Source organism: Panthera tigris, chromosome B3, assembly GCF_018350195.1.
Source record: "Panthera tigris isolate Pti1 chromosome B3, P.tigris_Pti1_mat1.1, whole genome shotgun sequence".
Classification (NCBI taxonomy): domain Eukaryota; kingdom Metazoa; phylum Chordata; class Mammalia; order Carnivora; family Felidae; genus Panthera; species Panthera tigris.
The window spans coordinates 140,720,540-140,743,986 of NC_056665.1; the positions used below are offsets into that span (position 1 = coordinate 140,720,540).

The 23,447-nt window shown below is 54.2% G+C and overlaps 1 protein-coding gene across 4 annotated transcripts in view; it reads right to left on the reverse strand.

Moving 5' to 3' along the window:
* The window catches only part of BCL11B (BAF chromatin remodeling complex subunit BCL11B), a 92,423-nt gene that overhangs the window by 40,211 nt on the left and 28,765 nt on the right, over positions 1-23,447 (reverse strand). For 2 of the 4 annotated variants that reach the window (XM_042990501.1, XM_042990500.1), the window contains exon 3: positions 11,302-11,514. The exons of the other annotated variants lie outside the window; for them this stretch is intronic. In XM_042990501.1, the coding sequence (XP_042846435.1) occupies positions 11,302-11,514 (213 nt within the window). The remainder of the gene's footprint in view (positions 1-11,301; positions 11,515-23,447) is intronic. 4 annotated transcript variants of the gene reach the window in all.

Here is a 23,447-nt window from a genome sequence, read left to right on the forward strand (position 1 = left end):
CCACCCCCCCCCCCTTGTTAATAATTGTGTTCTGATCTGGCACAGGGACAGGACTCGGAGTGGGGGGAGGGGTACACAACCTTCTATAAAACATGGAAGTCTGAGTTTTGCCCAAAGGTGGCGGCATCTGAAAATCACCAAATTCCTGGGGGCAAGGTGGCTATCTCACTGAAGACCAGCTCCAGGCTCAACCCAGTACATCTCTGTCGCATATGCCTGAATCGGTCCCGAAACTTGGTTGTTCACAAGGGACACCAAAATGGGGTTCCTGCCCTGAAGGGGCTTCCAATCCAGCAAGGGGTATGTTGTGGGTTGAAGAGTGCCCCCCCCCCCCAAACAAGATGTCCATAACCAAATCCCTGGAATCTGTGACCGTGATCTCACTGGGAAGAAGGATCCCTGCAGGTGTAATTAAGTTCCAGATTTGAGATAAGATCGCCCTGGATTATCCGGGTGAGCTCTAAGTGTAATGACAACTGTTCTTTTAGTTTTAATTGTCCAGGAGAGGAGAAGACAGGCCCCAAGGATGAGGCCATGACCACAGCAGCAGAGCTACAGGATGTGGTCACAGCCAAGGAACGCCGGGAGCCACAGAAGCTGGAGGAGACCAGGAACTGATCCTCTCCTGGAGCCTCCAGAGGGAGCAAAGACCTTCCAACACCTTGAGTTTGGACTTGTGGCCAGCAAAACTGCGAGGTGACAAATTTCTGTTGTTGGAAGCCACCTCGCCTGTGGTCATTAGCTACCGTAGCCCTAAGAACTAATACAGGGCAACAGAAACCACAGCCTTACATAATAATCCTCACTGAGCCCCAGAATCACTTCCCCCAGCCCCCTTGCACAAAGGACCCGAGGCCACCCCATCACAGAGGCAGACCCAGGAAGACGTCCTACAGTGCAACTCAGGGGGCCGCCCTTCCCATTCCTCCCAGCCCCGCGGGGGAAGCAAGGCTGGCATGATGATACCCAAGAGATGGGGACCCAGAGAGGCTCGCAGAGAGGCAGGGCGGGACCCAGGACACCAGCGGGCTCTCCCTTGCTCCCAGGTGTCCCCACTCTAAAGTGTGCGGCTCTTCCTGCTACACCGAACCCAAACCAACACCCTGAGGACACAGCAGAAAGGAAAGTGAAAACTGTCCACTTGCAGAATTTTCTTCCCCAAACTCTCAAGCTAGCAAAATGTTTAGCTGACTGCTAAAAATCAGCAGCCTGGGAGACAGGCCGTCCCTGGGAAGAAGCACTTAGAAGAAAAATAAGAGACCCTCACCCCAGGGTGAGAGACCCTCAAAGGAAACATCCTGGGGGACGTGGCCCGGCACGACGGCCACAGGCGCCACGTCTGAGCCCAGCAAGAGCTGGCCGCATCCCAGACCCTCCCGTTTTACCAGGTAACTCGGGCCAGTTGTTGTCCACACCCGAGTCTCGGGGGCGGGGGGGGGGGGGGGGGGGGGGGGGGCACAGTATCAGGTGAAGAAGTGTAGAAACCAGGACTCTGGAGCACTGCTGAGGCGGAACGTGAAATACCAGCTCCTCAGTAAGTAAAACTGAGCACAGAATGACCACGTGGTCGGGCGATTACCTCTTCCCCGTGCACGGAAGCACCCTTCGAGACAGCCAGAAACAAGCATGCCTCGCGGGATGAATGAACAAACACAACGCGGCGTAGCCACACGAGGCAGTATCATTCGTCCGGCAATTCTGGGGCGCCTGGGTGGCTCAGTCGGTTAAGCGTCCAACTCTTTTTTTTTTTTTCCAACCTTTATTTATTTTTGAGACAGAGGGAGACAGAGCATGAACAGGGAGGGGCAGAGAGAGAGGGAGACACAGAATCGGAAACAGGCTCCAGGCTCTGAGCGGTCAGCACAGAGCCTGACGCGGGGCTTGAACCCACGGACCGTGAGATCGTGACCTGAGCCGAAGTCGGACGCCCAACCGACCGAGCCACCCAGGCACCCCATAAGCGTCCAACTCTTGATGTGGGTTCAGGTCATGATCTCACAGTTCGTGAGCGCGAGCCCCGTGTCGGGCTCTGCACTGATGGTACGGAGCCTGCTTGGGACACTCTCTCTCTCTCTCTCTCTCTCTGCCCCTCCCCTGCTCGCTCACGCGTGCTTGCTCTCTCTCAAAGTAAATATCTTTTTTTTTTTTTTTTAAAGGAAGGCAATTCTGACCTGTGCTACAACATGCACGAACCCTGAGAACATCGTGCTGAGTGAAATACACCAGTCATAGAAGGAGAAACGTCAAACTCGTAGAGACAGAAAGTAGAATGTGGGACGGGAGAAGTGGGGGACTTAGCTTTCAATGGGGACAGAGTTTAGTTTGGGAGAACAGACGTTCTGGAGCTGGGCGGGGGCGGGGGTGTAGCACTGGAACGCAGAACAATGTGAATATACTTCATGTCGCAGAACCATACACTTAAAAAACGGCTGAAAGGATAACTTGTGTATGCTTTACCACAGATTACAAAAAAAAAAAAAAAAAAAAAGATCCAGCAGAAATATCTTCACACCCTTGTGAGAAAGCATCGGAGGAGATGACACTTACAGAGCCCGTGGCACACGGTGGGCCCACAAGCAGTGGCTCCTTTTGCTATCAGATCGAGACTAAAATGAGGGGCACCTGGGTGGCTCAGTCGGTTGAGTGTCCGACGCTTGATTTCGGCTCAGGGCATGATCTCAGGGTTCATGAGTTCGAGCCCCACGTCGGGCTCTGCGCTGATGGTGCGGAACCCGCTTGGGGACTTCTCTCTGTCCCTTCCCAGCTCAAGATCGCGTGCTCTCCATCTCTCTCTCTCTCTCTCTCCCTCTCTCTCAAAATAAATAAACTTTCTAAAAGAAGACTAAAATGAGGCACTTGTTAACAAAGCACACGCCAAGCCCAGAAAGGGTGCATCAGGAGGCACGGGCTAAATACAGCTCTCAGGGCCGACGTGTGCATCCGGGGCCCCTCCCATCAGCCATTCCCCACCTCCTATTAACAAAGGCATGGATTAAAAATGTCTGGATTTACGAAAAGATTCCAAATGTCCCTGTCTCTGCAGGTAGTGACTCCATTTCTGCGTTAACCTCTTCCAAGAAGTCCCAAGTCCTCTGACCCCTTCGGCTGAAGTCTTCGGCCTGAAGTACAGGCGTTCTTATTATCCAGGGCTCCGGCCAGCCCTCCAGCACTCCAGGATAATTTCATTAGCTCACGCCTCTCCCTCTGGGGCTCCCACTCACACCTGCCAGGTAGCAGGCCAGCAGGAGGGTGGTCTGGGAGCCAGAGAGCAAGGACAGGAGCAGGCTGTGTCCCCTAGACCCAAGGAGACCTGGGTTCAAATCCCACGTCCACTGCCGACCAGCTGTGCAATTTCAGGCACATTCTACCACCTCCCTGGCCTGTCTCCTCACCTGCAAACTACAGAATAGGCTGTAGGGAAAGAAGGTGCTGGGAAGCTTGAAATGTCTAGGAAGGCCCTGCGGAGGGCCTGACACGCAGTGAGGGCCCAGAAATGGTAACCCGACTATAACCGGGTGGCCCCACTGCCAAATGTAAGAAAGACCCTGCCAGGGCTGACGTTCCCATGCCCACTGACCATACACCACGGTCACACACCCGCCCCCAAGAAGGGGCCTGAAGAGGTGAGCAGGTGGCACTTCTCCTCAGGTGTGATGGCAGGCTGTGTGCGAAATCCCACCCCGAGGGACCCCTGCCCGCCAAGGGTTTCTCCCCACAGATTTTTGGATTAAACCGGCCAGCCTTGATTATGTTTGGATAAACTATATTTCACAGCTTACCCTATTTGGGTTTGATTGTGAAATATGTACAGCACACAGCCCCTCCACCTTGCCTGGCCCTCGGGTTTAAAAAGTCAAGCACAGTTTGCTCCCCTCCACCAAGAAAAAAAAAAAAAAAAAAAAAGACAACACCTCGAGCTTTAAGGACGACACAAGTCTGTTTCTCTCCGGTGAAGAAAAACTGCTTCTAGGGGACTGTGTACCAAAAATGAGGCAGTAACTAACAGCGTTCTGTGTCTCCTCTTTTCTCTCACAGACACGAACACGACCCCTCCTGGGGCCCGGCCGTCTACCAGCATCTCCGGGGCACCTACAGGACCACGGCCACCCGGGCACCGGAAACCCAGAGATGCGGAGTCACACAGACCCGATAGAGGCTTCAATGAGGCCACCTGCCGGCTCCCAGACCCCCAGCCAGACCCCAGAAACCCAATTTGAGGGCGAGGACATAAGAAAAAATTTTACCCATGCCCCAGGCTTCAACCTTCCCTCTGGTGGCCTGAGGGTTGGTTACTCTGTATCCCTAGCAGTCACTCACAGCTCAGACCTCTCGGGGGCAGCCAGAGCTGGAGGGGGCTCTCTGGGTCAGCAGGACCCCTCCCAGCTGACACCCACATCCACATTTGTCACTGGGCACCCGCTGGAAGAAGCTGCCTGGCCTCCAGCCTCACCTTCCCCATTAGGAAAATCCCAGAAGGTCTGCTGGGACCTCCCTGCTCCTGTAAGCCTGGTCCTTTCAATTTTCTCCAGCAGAGAAAGGGTATCCCAGAGCACGTGGTTCACGTTCATTGTGCACCCCGACCACCGTGGCAAGACCCCCAACTGCACTCATTCCCGGACCCCCACGCCCTGCCCCCGATCAGGCAGCAGCACGGCCGGCGAATGAAGGGAGACCTTGGGACGCTCCCAGGCCCATGTCCCAATGTGGTCTGCTCTCCCACCTCGAGCTGCATTCCCGCTGCCCCTGTTTGAGCCACTGTGCACCCCAACGGGAAACAGGAGGGGAGAGCTACAAGCTGGGGGCCCCACGGTCCTCATGAGCAAAAGGAGAGGGGGGCTGCCTCTTCTTAGGGGCGTTAGGAGGATGGGGTGGCCTGAGCAAAGTTTGCCAAGTGACCGGTGGGAAACACTGGCAAGTCACAGGAGCAGGGCCAACGGTAATCTCCCAGGCAGCAAGCACACTTGCAAAGAAATGGCAGCCACGTGGGCATCGGGCACGGGGCACCCGAGGGTTCTCGACAGCCCGGCGGCCTCCTTCTTGTCCCTCCCCTCTCCCCTTGCCTCCGCTTCTGCACACGCTGGTGCTCAGCCGTGGCCACCCCATCGCAGTGGCCACGCGGTGGAGCCTCCGGATGATGAGCAGGTACTTCCAGTGGCTCCATTTCACAGGGAAGGAAACTGAGACCCAGCCCAGGGTCACATATTCCCACCCAGGCACCTTGAGAACAAGGACGGAGCACGGTCCCACAGGGCCCACGGCTCTCCGCACAGTACGCGTCGGCAGTGACATTTCGTTTCAAGCACGAATCGGCACCACAGAGCCCCGAGAAGGGGTGCAGAAGCCAGGGATCAGAGCACAACCACAGAACGTCTCAAGCCTAGGGCACACGGAGGCGTGTCCCAACCGCAGATGGCAACACTGAGGGCCCAAGAAGCTGAACGTTCAGGGCTCCTCGGAGCAAAAACTCTGCCGCCGAGTCACATCGTCCGTTTCACGCGGCTTCAGCTGGACGGTGACCCCCTCCCCGGTTTGCAGTCTGAACTCAAGGAGGTAACAGGGCCTAGCGGGCAGAGCATCAAGGACCCAGAGCTCGTGTCACACGCAGCCTGTGCCCCTGTGACCCACCCAGATGAGGAAGGCGTTCGACGGGGTGATCTCTTGCGACCCCTGGTCGTAGGTCAGCAGCCAGGAAGTCAAGCCTCAGGTCCGCTGAGGCGAACCCACGTCTGGACTACTCCACTCCACGTGGAGGGCCCCAGCCTCCTCGGCCACGTGCTCTGAGATGTCTGATGTCGGTGGCCAGCGCTGGCTCCTCACATCCACTGACTGCTTTAAGGCGCTGCATCCAGTGCCGCATTAAAAATTAATTACACATGCTATTTTATTGCCAGTGCATAATGTAATGAGCACCAGCTGTGCTAAACAGCCAAACTCCTTTTTAAGACAGCTATAAAAAAAAAAAAAGAAGAAAGAAAAGAAAAAGAAAGGAAGAAAGAAAGAGAGAAAGAGAAAGAAAGAAAGAAACTGCACTTCCAAATGCCTCTCCTGTCAGAGCAGGGAAACAGCAACATCTTGTACGGATTTGAACAGAATTCTTTGATTTAGCTCTGCCTTCAGAACGTCCGAAGGGCCGGCCCAGAGTGAAATGGGATCTGGCGTGGCTGCAGTGGTCTCCTCTCCGGGACGCTGCTGGGACCCCTTTTATCCGAGGACAGTCATGCCGGTAGGTGCCCCTGCCTCAGTCCCGCCCCCCTCCCCCACTAGGCAGCACTGAGCTCTGTCTGGTCCCTGGAGACCCAGCGCCTTTGGATCCCGTAGGTGTCGGAGCAGACGCGACTTCCCGGGTAGAGGGCTTTCCTGGGGTGCTCCCAGGCCCTGCTGCCCTCTGCCCCCTCCCTCCATCCCCGGGGCTTTGCAGCTCTCCGTGGCTTCTCCTGGTACCTCCCCCAGTCACGAAAGGAGGCATCTGGGCTCTAGAGACAGGCGGCCCAGGGCAGCCTCTGCAGCGGTGTGATCCCAAGAGGCAGGAGGACACCACAACAGAACGCGGAACAGGCAAGAATCACTCATGGGTTGTAAATGCTGGCCCACCGGCCCCCTCGGCAAGGTAGACATCGCAAGGCGTACAGATGACTCTTTAAATTTTTAACGACTCCCCTGCGAGCCCTTTTTCTGCAGCGAGCCAGCCCCCATTGACACCGGGACCCAGTTAGCCCAGGCAGACTCACAGCAAATGCAACTTCGCGAAGGAAGTCGCAAGAGCACGTCGCGAACCTTCCCCAGACGGAGTGCTTCTGTCCACACGCGTTCCCCCAACGCTCACTTCTCTTCTTCACCCCCATACTCACCCCTCCCTCCAGAGTCTCCAGGGAGGCCCTCATGCCCTACTGGGGCGCCCCTGCACCCCCTGCACCAGGAGAGAGGCGGCGAGCCGGTGGGGGCCTGGCTGGTGCTGCCACCCCGGTCGGCATCACCCTCTGGCTTCCCACTGATCCTCCGGTGTTAATCAAACCCAGTCCAGAATGAAACTACAGCGTGCTTCTTGTTCTGGTATAAAAAGTGCAAAGCACAGACCATATCATTAACATAAAACTTCCAGAAATAAGGCCACTTTCCAGACAGACTGTATTAATTGCATCAAGCTTCCACAGCTAGGGTGGTCTAGTCCACAGTGTCCCATTGGATGGCTCCGGTTATAAAAACCGACACAAATGAACACTGGGATATAATTGAAGGAGGACACGATACCGTCTACTGTTAAACCCTACTATTTACTTACAGGTATTTTTGTATCTTTATTGTCCCTTTAACCCATGCCAAGAAACCCCAGATTAGTTAAATAACACAGCAAGCACAATTTCAGTAGAAAAGTAAATTGAATTTAACTTTACAAGATTGCCCTGTGATTTCAGCATCTGCTAATGGCTGCAACTGACTCCTTCCATTAAATCCAAACACTTCCACTCCCGTGAGACCTTGAACTTCACCAGGCGCGTGTATCAATCACTGTGGCTGATGACCGTTTGTGGCTTTTAAATACGCAATGACGTTTCTCGGTTCCCTGTCCACCTCACGATGCTGGTACATGATCTGAGCCAGCCAAGAGGCTGAAGGCCTCTAAGAGTGGAAACTGGAGGTCCAGCTTGAAGGAAAACTCCACACGGCGCGGGACACGTAACGACGTGGTGTTGTAAAACCCGTTCTGCTCGAGCATGAATCAGAACTTCCACAGGGCTTACTCAGCGTGAGGCACTGGGCTCGGCACCTGGCATATATGACCTCATCCGATCCTGAAAACAATCTTGCAAGGCATGTACATGTACTATCATTACCCCCATTTTATAGGTGAGGAAACTGAGGAGCGAGGAGGGAAATGACTTGCCCAAGGTCACAAAGCCATAAAGGGCAGCAGCCTTCACGCAGGCAGTGGGTACGTTCTAACGACTGCCTGCCACTCTTAGAAACCTCAGAAAGGGGAAAGGTTCAGGGGAGCCAAAGCCCAGAGGTTTTCAAACCGTTCTCTGAACACCCCACCCCTGCCCTGGGAACCTTAACCAAGTCACGTGCCCAGTCATCCACAGCAGCCTGTAACCGAAACTGCAATGATCAGTATCGTCTGGTTTAGAAGTCGAACGTGAAGTCTCATTTTTAAACGTCATGTCAATAGATGATATGATGCCTAGGTAAGTGTATATAGGCATATATATTTTTTTATTACAGAAGAGGAAAACAGGCCCAGAGAGGGAGACTGGCTTATTCAAGGTTACCGGCCAGGTGGCGCAAAGGCCGGGACCACAGGCCGAGGATGCCACGGGCGCGCCCTGGAGTGGTTCCTACATGAAATTTCTCGGGGGAGAAACTTCAGTTTCCAGGAATGCCCAGACTCAAAGCCCCCCCCCCCATTATTTCAGCAGAGTCAAAAAGCAACAAAGAGCCCAAATCCCTTCTCCCCACCGTGACCATCAGGAGGTCTGGGGTTGGGGTCCTGGGAGGCGGGGCTGTCTGGGACACCAGCAGCCAGAGAGATACACAAACACACAAACCTGTGTGGCTTTCTCCCCCATAAAATCACATCCTTCTATAAATAACTCTGAACGCATTCACGGGCATGCAATTAACCTGTATGAAACACGGTTACTCCGGGGTTTTCCGTATTAATTTGAAGAGATAGGTTCAGTGCATCCTGATCTGAAAAGAGACAAAACAAAGTGAGGACGGTGGCCCCTCTCCGTCTTTACAGAGGACTGCTTCTTCCTAACGGGTTACTGTGGATTTAATGACTGCATTCCAACTACTAATTAAATAGGCACTAAAAACACTTCAGCAAACAGCCCAGTGCCAGGGACAGAAGCCACAAAGGGACAAAAACCTTCGGAGCAAGATATTTTCAGGTATTGAAACTGATCAGAAAGGATGTGGGGAACAACCCAGAGCAGACTAACGAACGGGGACCCGACAGGGAACGAAGACGGTGCTGGAAGTCACGGCCCAGCTAGCACCAGAGGCCGAGGACAGGCCTCTGAAGAGGGTCAGGAAGGGGGGTCCCAGAGACCCCAGGAACAGAGCCCACCCTGCCTCACTCTCCTCCCTGAGCACCGACATCAATTTGGGGGCTGCTCACGGACTCTAAGCCTTCAGAGTATCAAGCTCTAAAACCCAAGAAGGCCTCTAAGCCAGCAGAGCCAGTACAAAAGATGAAGCAGGTTCTGGACGATCAGCCAGGGTCAAATCCCACCTCCGCCCTCCCATCCCCTGCAAAGCGTCCTCTCTGCGGGACCCTGATCCCGCTCTCTCCCCATCTCCACTCATGCAAGCTGCCAGAGGCCAGGGGTCCACCGTGCCTGACTCCTTGGCTTGCCCAGTGCCACCAACTAGGTGCCCAAGAAAGGGCTTTTCGTGTAAGAATGAATGAATGGACGTGAGCTATCAGACCTCCACATCTCCGAGCCTCATGTCTTCATCTGTAAAGTGGGGAGAGTGACGTCCTAAGGTATGAGAATTGAATCCAAGAAGGCACACGAAAGGCCCAGCGCACTGGCTACACAGCAGACCCTCCACGCACGGTCCCTAGAAGGAAGTGGGCGGTAGGGCGGCTGCGGGCGAGCGTGTGAGCGCATCCAGCGCGAACACCCCTGGATGCAGGCAGGGGCACGAGGCTCCGTGGGAAGAGGGTGACCTGGGTGGGAGGCATCCCGAAGACAGCCACTCAGCCTCCCCGGACCTCTGCTTCCCCATCTGCAAAATGGGGATGTAACAGCTCCCGCTCAGCACGGCGACAGCTTCTAAGCAGAGCCAGAGCCAGCAGAGGGTTAAGCAAAGCCCCGGGTGCACCTCTGCCGGGGAAATCGTGTTTCTGTACCGCAGACCTTGACCGAGTCTAGTCATAAACACTCAGGCTGATCTTTGATAGCGCGACCCCCCGCGTGGTTGCAGGGGCTGCAGCACTAATTACAGGAAGCCACGAGAGCAGGGCAACCGCCCAGACGAAGCAGGCATCCCTCGCTCAGCAAGCAGGGATCACAGCACGGACCTACAGAGCTGGGGCGGGAGCCCCAATCCCCCAGGGGCACTAGGGTGGCCGCGAGCAGGGGGCTGGCTTCTTTGCCAGTGGTGCCGACCCCTTCCCGGACATGTTTAGTCTTTGCTTTGTGACCTCCAGGTATAAGCCCACCAGACATCGGAGCGGGAGCTGCTGAAGGCTGCAGGCCACCTGACCAGCAGGAAGGCCTAGGGACTTCTGGCCCCTGCAGCCAGGGCCACCTGGCTCCGCCACGGACAGTCCCTCCAGACAGTTTCAATTAAAGCACAATCTGTCCGGTAACAATCGTTTTCCTTTCTCTACCCAAATCAAGGGAAAGCCTGTAAGACGCCTGGGGACAAAGCTGAGACCAACTGAATCTGCCCCAGCTCTGCACCCACCCTTCTCCTTTCCTGGCCCCTGCCTGGAAACCAGGCCTCAGGACCCTCACCACCACCTGTGTCTACGTCAGCATCCTGGCACCAGGCCCTGACCAGGAGAGGAGGGGGTGGGAGGCCTCGGCCTGCCATTTCCAGGGACCCTGGGCCACAGCACGAGTGTGGGTCGTGTTTGGGAAGAGAGATGGGGAGGGTGATGGAAAACAGGTCTTTCCGCTGCGCTGACCCCCCGTCTGCCCATCTGTATACTGCACAGCCGCAAAGACCTGCAGAGAGGCGCACAGTAGGCGTGTGCACAGCCCCACCCCACAGGAACCCCACAAGGCTTCACCCCCTCCCACCGCCACAGCTGAAGGGCTCCTTCAGAGTGACTCTTCTGTCTCAGAGTTAATGGGCAACACATTCTGGCCAAGAGAAACTCAGCATTTTGGACGGCTCCAGCGATGGACACGGGCAGCCAGGGAGGGAATCTTCTCCCAGCGCTGCCTTCGGGGAGGGGGGCAGTGACTGGGGTGGGGGAGAGGGGATGGCCGTGGCGGGGGCAGAAGAAAACCTCAGATGTTAAGCGTTATCCAATTAAGGTTTAGCTAAACAGCCCAAAGAGATGAAATCTGGAAGCTGAAGGAATGCATTCTGGGAGTGAGACCCTCGCAAAGGGCGGAGGCGTCCGGGGACCTCCTAAGTGATGGGGACAGGGGCACCAGTGTGCAGTTCCGCTGACGTCCTTCACCACTTCCCCGGTGCCCCACTGGGGTGGGACCACACATCCTCCCTGGGTCCCCACCTTGCCCAGCCCACCTGGGAGAGGCAGCGGCCGGCCCTGCCCAGGGCACACCCCGCCACCCCTGGGACCCCGCCCCCCCCGCCACCGCGGCCGTCTGTTACCTGACAACTGACACTGGCATCCAAAGGGAGCCTCCGTCTGACCCTCACCCTGAGTCCCGTCACCCGAGACCGGGCGTGCGCTGCAGCACGGCAGGGGGAAGCAGGGCGGCGGGGCGCCCAGGGTGCGCAGAGGTGGAGTGATCACGGATGAGTGAGGGTGGGAGGAGGCAGCTATGGGGGCCGTCGCTGGCAGCTGGGCAGGCCTGCACGGCCCTGGAGAAAAAACAATAAAAAAGACTGGTCAGTCGGGCCCTGGACCGCACAAGGGACCCGGGGTGCGGGACAGGGGCCCGGGGCAGAGGGCTGCAGGCCACCCTTCCAGAGTGGGAGGCCCCGGGGTGCCAGGCTTCCCTGCAGGGAAGGCACCTGGGCACAGGCTGGGGGAGCGGGTAAGAGGCCATGGGAAGTGGGAGGTGAGGGGTGAGGGGGTCCTACTTCCACAGCTGCCAGGTTGGGCCGTCTTGGGACCAGACTCCCATCCCTGGGTGGGCGGGGGCAAAAGAAGCTGTCAGGGCCCCTGTACCCAGGAAGACCCCCACCCGCCATGTGGGGGCTTCTAGAGTGTTCTGGATCTGTCTTCCTCTGGGGATTCGTTCCCAGGAATCTGGGCCACCCCCCCTCTGGAAGAGCTGGGAAGCGCCAAGCCACCACCGTTGGCCCTATCAGGACGGGCTGTGTGTTCAGGCCTCGAACACCTCAGTCTACCTCTGAGCACCTGGGCACCAGTTAGCCTGCGGCCTGGCGGACGGCCAGCTGGTGTCTCTCTCCAGCCCAGCGTCCTCTTTAGCAACTTGAGCAGAAAGCACACGGCACACAAGCCCCCAGGCCTTTCGAGAGGCTTTGAACGCTCCCCCCACCCCAGGAAAACCCGGGCACTGCCCACCACCCGTCTTAACACCTCCGCCCTGGCTGGGACGTCTCCGCCCACCCCCCCCGCCCCCCAGTCTAACAGCCACGACGCAGGGCCAGGAGCTTGGCTTGCCTCCGCCCAGCCCCACAGCTCGCAGGCTCCCCAGCAAGGCCTGCGTTTGATTTGGCCGTTTATCTTAAATGGCTAAGAGACCACCAGGGCAAAAGTCTGTGTGAAGCCCTTGCCAAAACCACAAGTGAAGAAGCCCGAATTCCCCGGGTAAATAATTGAGCAGGGAAGCATCAGGGAGACAAAAAGAAAACATCAACGAGATGAGGGGCAGCTGGGCCCCGGGCCAGCTCTGCCAAGGAGGCCACCCGAGGCCGCTCACCACCCCGCACGGATCTGCAGGGTGGAGGTCTGCCCACTTTGCGGCCCCCACAAGGGATTCCCCCATCCAGGAGAACCACGGGACCCTGCAAGCCCACTTCGAGCCAGGATCCTGTCAGTCCTCATCCTGAGTGAGCTTCCCAACACGTCCACGGGGCAGGGCTTGGGAGACCCACTGCGCAGACCAGGAAGCCGGTGACGTGACCACAGAAAACTGTAGACGCCAGCAGCCAGCCCCGCCAAACCCTGGCCGCCTGGCTCCGGGAACCAGAACTCTCTAGCTACAGCACCTGCCTCTACAAAACGTGTGCTATCCAGGGCTGGGGCCTCAGGACCCCTGAGAAGCCCTGCAAATGTCCTGCCAAGAAGCCAAAGCCACGTGGACTCCCCTGGGCCAATGAGGACCTCGGATGAGGCTAAGCTCGGGACCCGGGGCGTTGCTGAGCCCAGGACGGTCCCAGGAGGGCACGGCCAATGACCCCACACAGTTCCAGCCACACATTCCGTGCAAGCCCCCAAGTAAGGTAGACACCTAAGGCCAGCGTCACCTGCCTCCTCCCAGAAGCCTGCCCTGGCCAGTCCTTGCCTAAACCCCCACCCCAGCACTGGACACTGCACATTCGGCCCTGTCCTCGTCAGTCTGGCTTCGCCCCACGGAAGGCTCCCGACGCGGCTTTGTGCAGAGCACCTACCACAGCAGGCAGTTCACCACCAATACGTCACTCAGCAGGGAAAACTGTCCCCGTCCCAGAGGGGGTGCTGGAGCTCCGGGAAATCTGAGACTTGAACCCAGTTGCATCTCCAAAGGCCGGATATGTCCCGCCAGCCCTCGGGCTGCAGCTGGGGTGGAGTGACTGGGGTGCCCTGGGATGCTGAGAAGAAGGGCCGCGTGGAGCAGAGGGAAGCTGGAGGGTCCCTGGGCTCAGTAAGACCACGGGAGGCTGAAAAAGAGCAAACCCAGGCCTCCAGGCTCTGGGTGAAGCAGTGACACAGCCACCACCATTTACCATGGCTAAGAAAGAGTAACAGGAGTGTCCGGGGCCTGATGACTGTCTTCCCAAGTGGTGACGGAGCAGGACCTGGGTCTCCAAGGTTGCGATTGGAAGGGTCAAAGGGCAGGTCCAGCCACAAACCTCTCCTTCTGGAAGGGCCAGGCTTAGGCCAGGGCCTGTAAAGGCAAAGTCGTCCCCCAACTCAGGTAGCGGTGGGGGCCATGCTGCCCCCTGGAGGGGCTTCCAAAAGCCTCCTTACGAATTCCAAATTCACTGAGGACCACCTGCTCTAGGGGCTGGCTCAGCGGAGGCAGGGAGAGGACAGCAAGAGCGAGTGGCTTCTAACCCTAAGCTGCCCACAGAGGACACTCCAGGTGCTCTCCGAGGACCTCCGACCTGGGGGGATCCCCCTCACCCGGAGCAACTTAAACCTGGAGCTCAGTCCAAAGGTGGATACTCCAGAAAACCTCTTCTGAAGCTAGAGCAAAAGCAGAAGGTGAGCCCGAAAGCCACCCATCGTGTGATAGTCAATGTCCACAGTAGGCAAATCCATAGAGACAGAATGTAGACAAGAGGTTGCCAGTGGCTGGGGGCAGGGCATGAAGGCTGGTGGGTGGACAAGAGGTGGCCAGTGGCTGGGGTTTCCACTGGGGGTGATGAACGGTTCTGGAATTAGTGGTGGTGATGGTCGCACAACGCCGCGAATATACTCAAAATCACCAACTGCACACCTTAGGCGAGGACTGTCTCTGGCCTCAGCAGGCCTCCCAGGCCACCTCCCAGCCCTCACCGGTCCTCGAGGAAGAAGTGTCTGCATTCAGAAGTGCAGACAGGAAATCGAGAATGCACCTGACAGAGCACTTGAGGCAACACGCTGGCAACACAGAGGAAGCCCGGAGCTCAGAAGCAGCCTTGGAGCAGAGGGAGCAGAGGCGTGGGTCCAATCCCCTCTGCCATTTCCTGGCCACGTGACCTGGGGCGAGTCACCTTCTCGGAGCCCTGCCTCTAAAGGAAGGTCAGGGCAAGCCTGGCCGGAGCCTGGCTTCTAGCGAACACTCACTGGATAAACGGCTACTATGGTCCATTTATTTTCCACTCTGGAACTTTTCCTGCTCCCTGTGGGTCTTCCCACAGCCTGGCGGGGAATGCCTGCCGGGTGCTCTCCTGGCTCTGGAAAGCACCCGCAGAGCCCTGCAAGGCACTCTTTTACAAACGATTCTAGGTGGGTTCCCCCTCTGGGATTGGAACAGCACCGAGGTATGTGGCACAGGGACACCAAGACGCCATGTCAGCTTTATTCAGGATCCAGGTGGCTTAAAAATAAAGCCCTGGCTGGCTCGATTCCTTGTCATGGAAGTTCACTTTCATTAGGGGAAAAAAAAAAAAAAAACAACGAATACACGTATCATAGTATTTAGGACCAGTGACCCCCACCCTCACAAATGAAGAAATGGAGGCTCACAGAGGTTAGAATGTTGCTCTAGAGGCCCCAAAAGGTCCAAAAATAAGATCCCTAAAAACGTTTCTTAGGCTCCAAATCAGGATGTAAGGCAGTTTGCAAGGCATCCTTTCCGTGGGGGTCTGGAACCTGCCGCGCTCTCTCCTAGAGGGGCCCTGCAGATAGATGTTCCTGCTTGGCACTCACACATGCGCACTACCCCGCGAGCACGCCCACGCCCACCGGCATGTAGACACAAAAAAACGCGCCCGGAAAAGCCCGAGCCTGGTCGTGAGGGGAGCATGCACCTTTCCCAGTGCTGAATCCTCGGGCGCCCCTCCCACGCGGAGGGTTCCAGATTCCCGGCGAGCGCCAGGCGCTCGGGAAGACGCGGTGCAGGAGACGTGTATTTTTCTCCCTACTGGTGCTTTTCAATTGATACATTTTTTAAGCCAAGAACTCCTACTGATAGCGCAAAAATGAGTCATAGATCAAGGAGGGAGACAGACAGGGAGCGAGCGCTGGTGAGTGAGGGCCACTAGCAAGGAAACCTGACAATCCCCGCGCCCCCTCCCCCCCATGCCAAGACATTAATTCTCACAAGTCGGAGAAAATTACTATGCATGAATGCAAAAAGCATGATCAGGAGTAATTAACATGGCTTCATATGCAAATTTTATTAATGCAGAAGTACAAAGTCATTATGCAAATGAAACTTACGTCAACTCTCTTGACAAATATTCATCTCTGAGGCTCAAGTTTCTCCCTTTTTATTTATTTATTTAATTCCCCCCCCCCTTTTTTTTCCTGGGTTCTTTTTTTTTTAAGAGGGGGTGCGGGGGTAGTGCTGGTGACCGCTTCGGCAGCAGCAAGCCATGAGGGCTGTTTGACAAGTTTGCAAAGTTGTTTTTCAACCGAAGAAATTTATTCTTGCATTGTTGATTTTTTTTTTGTACAAGACAGCTCATAGGAGAAGAGGAAAAAATTAAAAAAAAAAATTTTTTTAAATTAAAAAAAAAAAAGCTCTGGGCAGCAGGCAGCCAATCAAAACGCCAGAGCCTGTAATGAGGGCGATTGATGGCTGTTTGGCTTTTACTGCAGGGTAATGAACTAGAATCCAGTCTGAGGAGGGGGGAAAATATGAATATTCATGAGACTGTGCTCCTGCCTTTGATGATTAAAGAAATTTTTAATATTCAAATAAGCGCTTGCCAAGTGATTAACAAAGAACATGCACGCAGAAATATGGAAATGTGAGCCGGGAAAGATTTGAGAGGCGAAGAGACTGCTGGAAAGGCAGCCCCAAATTTCATAAACAAGATCGGCAGATAACCCAACTCGCACGCGGGCAAATAAAAACATTTCTTTCGGATCGCTTAAATATTTTGCCAGCTACTTTGTCTTAAGGATGATCAAAATGCTATGTATGGGGGGGGGGGGGCGGGGAGAGAGACAGAGGAACCGAGGAACCGAGTAAAGTCAAATGCACTGCTCGCATGTAAGAAACATCCCAATTCTAGCCCCCCTCCCCCCAACACCGACGGGAAATCAGGACTCTTTTTCCGGTTTGCTAGACAGAGAGGATGGAGGGAAGCCAGCTCAGGCTTGAAAACCCAATGCTTGAGGTTCAGGCCTGACTGTTTTGGGGCACCCACCGCCCAACAGTGATGGGGCCTGGGATGGCACATCAGGACGGGTGGTCATGAGTTGCTTCTAGGCTGGCCCAAAGGCCCGAGACCGTGGATGGTGAGATCTAGAGAGCTGAGGGGCTCCCCTGGAATCGGACCCTGGTCAAAACACATAAACAAGGTGGTCACGGCGAATAAATGGGGGCACGTCTTGGGAAGTTGCGAGGACTCAGCCTTCCGACGGGGCCTGGCCTGGGCATCCTCAGAGCCACCGAGGGGAGAGCCCCACCGATGGCGTGCAGGCTTCATTAGCTGTGCGCTCGGGCCGCTGGCTCATACTTTAACAGCTCCACCATGGGTTCACATGGAAGCACATAATAACAGTATTAGCTGGTAAAATGATCCTGCAGTTAAAATACATCTAATTAGCAGCCGATGACATCCATTTTGGCAATTTCCTATTTGAAACAAGTGGAGCACCACCTTAAATGAGACAGGCAATGGCTACTCACCCCACAAGACCCAGCCTTCCCACCATTTGTCTCTCTCAGCTCTCTCTTTGGGGGGGGGGGGCGAAGACAGCAGGAAGAGAGAAGGATTCTAAGCAGCCTTCTTTGTTACTCAATTTCAGAGCTACACCAGTGGGGGGGGGGGGGGACGGGGCACTCAGAAAATAAATTCCCTCACTCCACAGGTATCATTTAATGTCCTTTTCTTCATTTTTAACCACCAAGGGCTGGTAACCAGCAAACGCTAGAACTTGCTTTTTCATTTCGTTATAAAATACATCATCATCATCATCATCATCATCATCATGAACAACAAAGCAGAAAGGGAATCCAAGCATTTACGTGAACGCCATGTAAGTCACCATGAAAACCCCCAAATGTCAGGACAGGTCCCCAAGACAGGCCAAGGGAGCAGGCTGTGTGTGCAGCCCGGCTCAGCTCCGTGCACCAGAGCATTTGGGGGATCGAGAAATTCTCTGCGGGGAGCTGAGGCCACCAAGTCCCCACCTCCCACTTTTGGATCCTCCTTCTAAGTCAGGCCAAGTCTGAGTGCCCATCACGGGTCTTTGGTCCTTGCTGCAACGGCTTTGAGTTCGGGGGTGCACGTGTTAGCGTCCTTTAAAAGACAAGCAACAGAAAGGGGAAATGAGGTCTCACAGGGTTTGCACAGCTGTGTTTAAAGACATCCTCCAGGGCCATCACATGGGGGCCATAAAAACAAAGCTCCAATGGGAGCTGGGCCTTTACTCTGGCTTCCTGCTAAAAACGGCAGCCCTTTCACATGGCTGGGAGGGTGGGGATTCCTTCCCGTGCAGGTGAGAGGGCCTGCCTGGTTTCCCGACGGCCTAGAGAGGGCTACTGCGGGTGCCAGGCAGCGGGGAGCAGTGGGCTTGCCAAGGGCCTCCAAGAACATCTCTGGGCTTGAGGCCAGTCCAACTGCCATTTCCCCAGTGACCATCCAGAGACCCCTACATGCCCTCATGGCCCTCGTGGACACCAGGGTGCCGAGAAGGCTGGGCCACCGAGCGGAGGCCAGAAGCAAATCCCTTCCAGCACCCCGAGACAGGCCACCTTCCGCCTCACGCCTCCCCCTTCGCGCACTCCTGAGATCTGTCACAGTGAATCACCGCTTCAACTATTTTTCGCTCCCCAGCATGCTGAACATTTAATGCATCCCCGAAAAGGGAGAGGCAAGGCAAAGCAATGACCGTGCCCTTCGACAACACTTCCACCAAGGTTTGGAAAGGGAAGGTCGTCCCCGGCCACTGCATCCTGTAGTCAGAAGCAGGCACACACGCCCACCCCATCTCCGGGTCCAAAAGCACCTGTTTCAATGGCCACTGACCCCAATTTCCTCAAGATGCAAGAAGCCGAAACACTCTGGGGCAACGCCCTGGGCCAAGGATCTGTAAGGGTTACATCACAAATTTCAAAACCTTCTATGGCCCTTCCAAAAGGCCCGGTAAAGTAGCAAAGGAAATGTCAGGTGCTACTCGGGAGGAAAGGATGTGTCTGAATCATATTCTGCCAACGCTTCAGGGTAAACTGACCAAGTGCTCGGGGCTGACCACTCCACCCCCAAGTGGACATCTGCCAGGGAAAACGTACAGCTTCAACTCTTCTGCTCATCATTCAGGGAAATCCCTAGAGCCCTCTCAGCTGCTGGAATGCAAATAAACCGCCATCATTTGTCCTCTGGCCGGGATGCTGAGACCTCTGAACCACGGCTTTGAGACGCACACAGAAAAACAGACAGGAGTCCTCTCGGGTGACCTCAGCAGTCAGGGTCCACCAGATCGGGGCCCAGGCTCCTGGAATGGGCAGGCCTGGGCACAACAGAAGGTGAAACCAGATGTTTCACCCATTAGAAAAATGTGCATATGCACATCTAGTAGACAGAGATGATACATGTATGCATATACACACAGACATGCATATATCAGCAACGTAGGCCACGTTCAAATGTCTCCATGCATACCGGGGAATCCACAGAGGCCAAGGACAAAGAGGAGCTGACAGATTCTCTGAATCTCACCATTAAAAACAGCTGGTCAATACCCAGCAGAGAAATTTGCCCCTTTTCCCCAGATTCAGACTTTCTGATCAGAGGCTGGGTAGCTGCTTCAGGCTTCCAGTTTCTGCCCTGGACTGCGATTTACCCAAGATCCTTCAGTCATGGCCTATTACGTTACACTAGGAGCCACTGACAGTACATCACGCACACCTTCCCAAAGCACTCCTGGAGACAAAGCGCATCCTATGAACTGAAGTAAAAAGCTGGATAAGTCATCTGGATTCCAAACATCTAGAATTTGGGACTTGGGGTCAGGACCCCATGCCCCTTTCCCAGATGGGCACTTTGTGGCCAGACTCCAACGATAGCCTTGGCCAGGCATCTCTTAGGTATGTCCCTCCCCATGAACACTCCCCGTGGAGTGCATTAGTTTAGAGTTGGTGGGGGGACAGGGAGGGACCTCAGTCAAGACAGAAGCCACATGTCACAGGAGGGAAATACACCACGAGATGACTCTTCAAGATTTGGTGCCTACAGTGAGTTTTAAACTAAGGACACTCTCCCCCCCCCCCCACCCCCATCAGCATCCACTGTGCCTGACATCTGAGGAATGACCTGGAAACACTGAATCCTGACACTTGTTAAAAAGCTGGTCCTCTACAGAACATGTTTAAAAACTGGTGAGTTCAAAAAGTTGTTGCGGTTTGCAGGCCCCACAAACTCCCAACACTGGCTTTGGCTCAGCCCCCACGCGCACAGAACGCGATGTAGTAAATAGAAGGGGGAGGTCTGAACTCTGAGCATCCCACAGAATCGAGAATGAAAACAACTCAGCACAGCCAATAAAAAAGCACATCAGGAAAACAGAGTGTCCAGAAAGGAGGTTACTGCAAGGACTCCAAGCCAGAGGCAGCCAGGAAAAGGGACAGCAGTCCCAGGTACAGACAGAGTCGTGGATTTGAGGAATGTTGAGAGCATCATCAACCTTTATTAAGACTGGACTCTAAAATCCCTACCTGCACAGTAAGGGAATGTGCAACCATGAGGGCCAGCAGGGTTTCTTGTTTTAGAGGGAAAGAAATTGAACTTGGTGAGTAGGTGGGGAAGGAAGGAAGGAAAGAAGGAAGGAAGGAAGGAAGGAAGGAAGGAAGGAAAAAAGGAAGGAGAAGAAAGGAAGGAGAAGAAAGGAAGGGAGGGAGGGAGGGAGGGAAAGAAGGAAGGATGGAAGGAAGGAGGGGAAGGAGGAGGAGGAGGAGGAGGAGGAGGAGGAGGAGGAAGAAGGGAAGGATGAAAAAAGAAAGGAAAATAGGAGGAAAGAAAGAACAAATTGTAGAAAAGGAGTCACTGCTATAGTTTAAATGCATTTGTTGGTTTCACTTACATGTGTGAGAATTACGTGCAACCATGTCTAACATCAATAAAAAAATCCAGCTCTCCCCTGCCTTTTGCTGTTGACGGAGTCTTTTGTTTTTCTCTCCTTTTTCATTCTTCCTACCTCCTACTAATGGACATAGAGAATACTGAGGCGCGCTGCTTTGCATCCCGTAAGAACAAAATCTTTCTGTGGCCTCTTTATGTTTCCAAGCCAAGTCTGAAATGTCACTGCCTAAAACATTGAGCAGGCCTGTAATTACTTTCAACAAAGTAGCTCCTTTAAACGGAGTTTTCTGCATGTAGACGGCATGTAATATACATATTGTGAGCCTTCCTTTCAGCATGGGTAGCATTTGACGGCTACAATCACAAATTTTCTTCTAAGGGAGCAGGCTGACAGCCACCTTCTTCCTTGTTTTTTGACGTGAAATCCATTTTCTTCTCCTGACACACTGACGGTGATATGCAGTGTGTGCACAACAAAATTTGTAAAAATTAACACTTCGCGGGATTAATTGAATAAAGATTGTTAGCACATTAACACGGGGAATGCTGCTCCTTAGGCTTCAATCTAGCCACGCTCCCCGAGCCACTGCCAGTGTAACAGAGGTTTACAAGCAGCTGAGGTTTATGCCGCTATTTAATGTAATTAAAGAAACCGGTAGCACAGTCCTCCATGGAAATATCATTTCTATTGCAGGGTATTCCCATTAGAAATTGGGGGAAATCATAGCACGCGGACTTTGATTTTGTTGTAATTTTTTTTTTTTTTTTTCCCCTTGGCTGTCTTTGAAACGGAGCCGATGTGCTGGGGCCTCAGACAGAACCCACTGCAGAAACCCAGCAAAGATTCCCGGATAAGACAAGCCTGGGGTAGGAGCGTTCAGCGTTGTCTTTTTTTTTTTTTTTTTTTTTTTTTAATGGTTTTTGAAACTGCTCAAAAAAAAAAAAAATGTTGTTGTTTTTTTTTTAATCTGTTGTCTCGGCTGCAATTCTCTGCCCAACAAACAGCATATCATGACAATGACTTTTCAGATTACCCCCCGCCCCGCCCCCCCCTGCAAAGGACAGGGTGGATAAAGATGCAGAAAAAGGGAGGGGTCTCCCTGGCCACTCTTCTATATAAACAATGATAGCTCCAGACCCGGATCAGGACTAGAATCTAACGGTAACCTCAGAGGAAGAGCACAGAGCAGGCACTGCTCAAGAAGGCCTCAGAAACGAAACACACACAACCAACCAGAAAAAAAGAAAAACAGAATCTTTACACCACATCATCCAAAATGGCAGAGAAAATGAAGTCTTGGGGCTGAAGGGAAGGGAGCCTGACTCAGCTCTCCAGGCCTAAGCATCCTCTCCTATCCGAAGGCTGCCTCCTGCCCTTGGAGCCAAGTGCAGACGAACGTGAGACCTGTCTCGAAACGTGCACCTGCTCCGCGCGTGTCCCTGTGCCACGGGGGTGACTGCATGGGATTTTTTTTTTCTTCCCCAAGTGCATTTTAATGCTCTTATGCTACATCCTAATTTCTTGGGGGGAGGAAAAAAAACATCAGTGTCACTAAAAAAACGTCACTCTGTTTTGCAAAATCCAGCAGCTTCCTTGGCAGCAAGAAAGGCTGGCTGGCATTATCCCCTCATTTGACAAAACTACTATTTCTGGGCATGTGCTCAAAAACAGGTAGGAAGCAAATGCTGAGAAATAAGGAAGTAAAAACAGGCAACAGATTTTTCACTACCAAGAATGCCAAGCGTAAACACGATTTATTTAGCTGTGTTTAACGTGCCTGTCCTCTATGCAACTAGGAGCCCACTTGGGTTGAAGGAAGGGTGGGGAGGAGGGGACAGGAAGAGGGAGCAGGGGACAACGGGGACAGAGAGAGGAGGCAGGCGGTTCTGTACGAGGACTTCCTAAACGGTTCGGTTCAGTTTTAGGAGAACAAGATTCTTCTGCCCCGAAATACACGCATGTGTCAAAAGAAGGCAACACTAATATGCCAGTTAATTAACGAGCCGCCACTAACAAAGATACAAGACCCAGCTCCTGCAAACAATATTTACATGGGCGTCGCGCAATCTTCTTGCCCACTTCCCCGGTCTTTCTGCAAAGCCTTGGTCTGGCGGCTGGGACAGGCGCTGAGGCCCCTCAAGCTGGTGGGAGGGGGTTCTGAGCTTCGAAGTCCAGACACGGGGGAGAGGGGGGAAGTATCGCTGCCCTCCCTGCCCATCCTCACAGGGCCACGTGGAACTGAGCGAGGTCTGTATTCAATTAAGGAGCACCAGACAGCTTCTGGCTCCTTGCCTGCACCAAAGCAGGCTACGGGTATCTGCTGTGCCCCCCCACCCTACCCTGGCTCTAATGCTAGGGAACAAGGGCTCTATCAAGTCCCCGGTGGAGAAGGCAGAGTGCCACGCTGCCCCCCCTCCCCCGCCAACCCCCAAACTCAAGCCTAGGGTCTGAGTCCTGCCAGGGTGAACCAACAAAATACATAAAGCAAGCATCTGTATTTTCTAACTGGTGAGACTAAACCAGAGGTTTTGGGCCCTGCCAGAGGTCCTTCCTTTTAAAAATCTAATTCAGGTTCCACTCAGCATTGGCTGGAAAAAAGGAACCAAGCCTCATCAAAAGATAAACAACAACCCAAAAGTAAGATGGAGACCCAAAAGGACAGTCAGGGCTCCCCGTTTCCCCAGTGAAGGTGCCATTTCAGAACAGCCAGCTGTGTGCTCTGGGAGCATAAATGCCTATTTTTGTTAGCTTTGAGAGGTGGTGGCCAAAAAAAAAAAAAAAAAAAGGAGAATTTCCTCACCAGTCTGCACCGACTTCCTTCCTCCTCTGCACCTAACAAGACTGTGCACTTAAATGCTGCCTGCTGTATGCATTCCTCTGCACCCCCAAGTCTACACCCCCTCTGCCCAACCCCTGTCCTTCTGGGGCCACACTCCAAACGTCA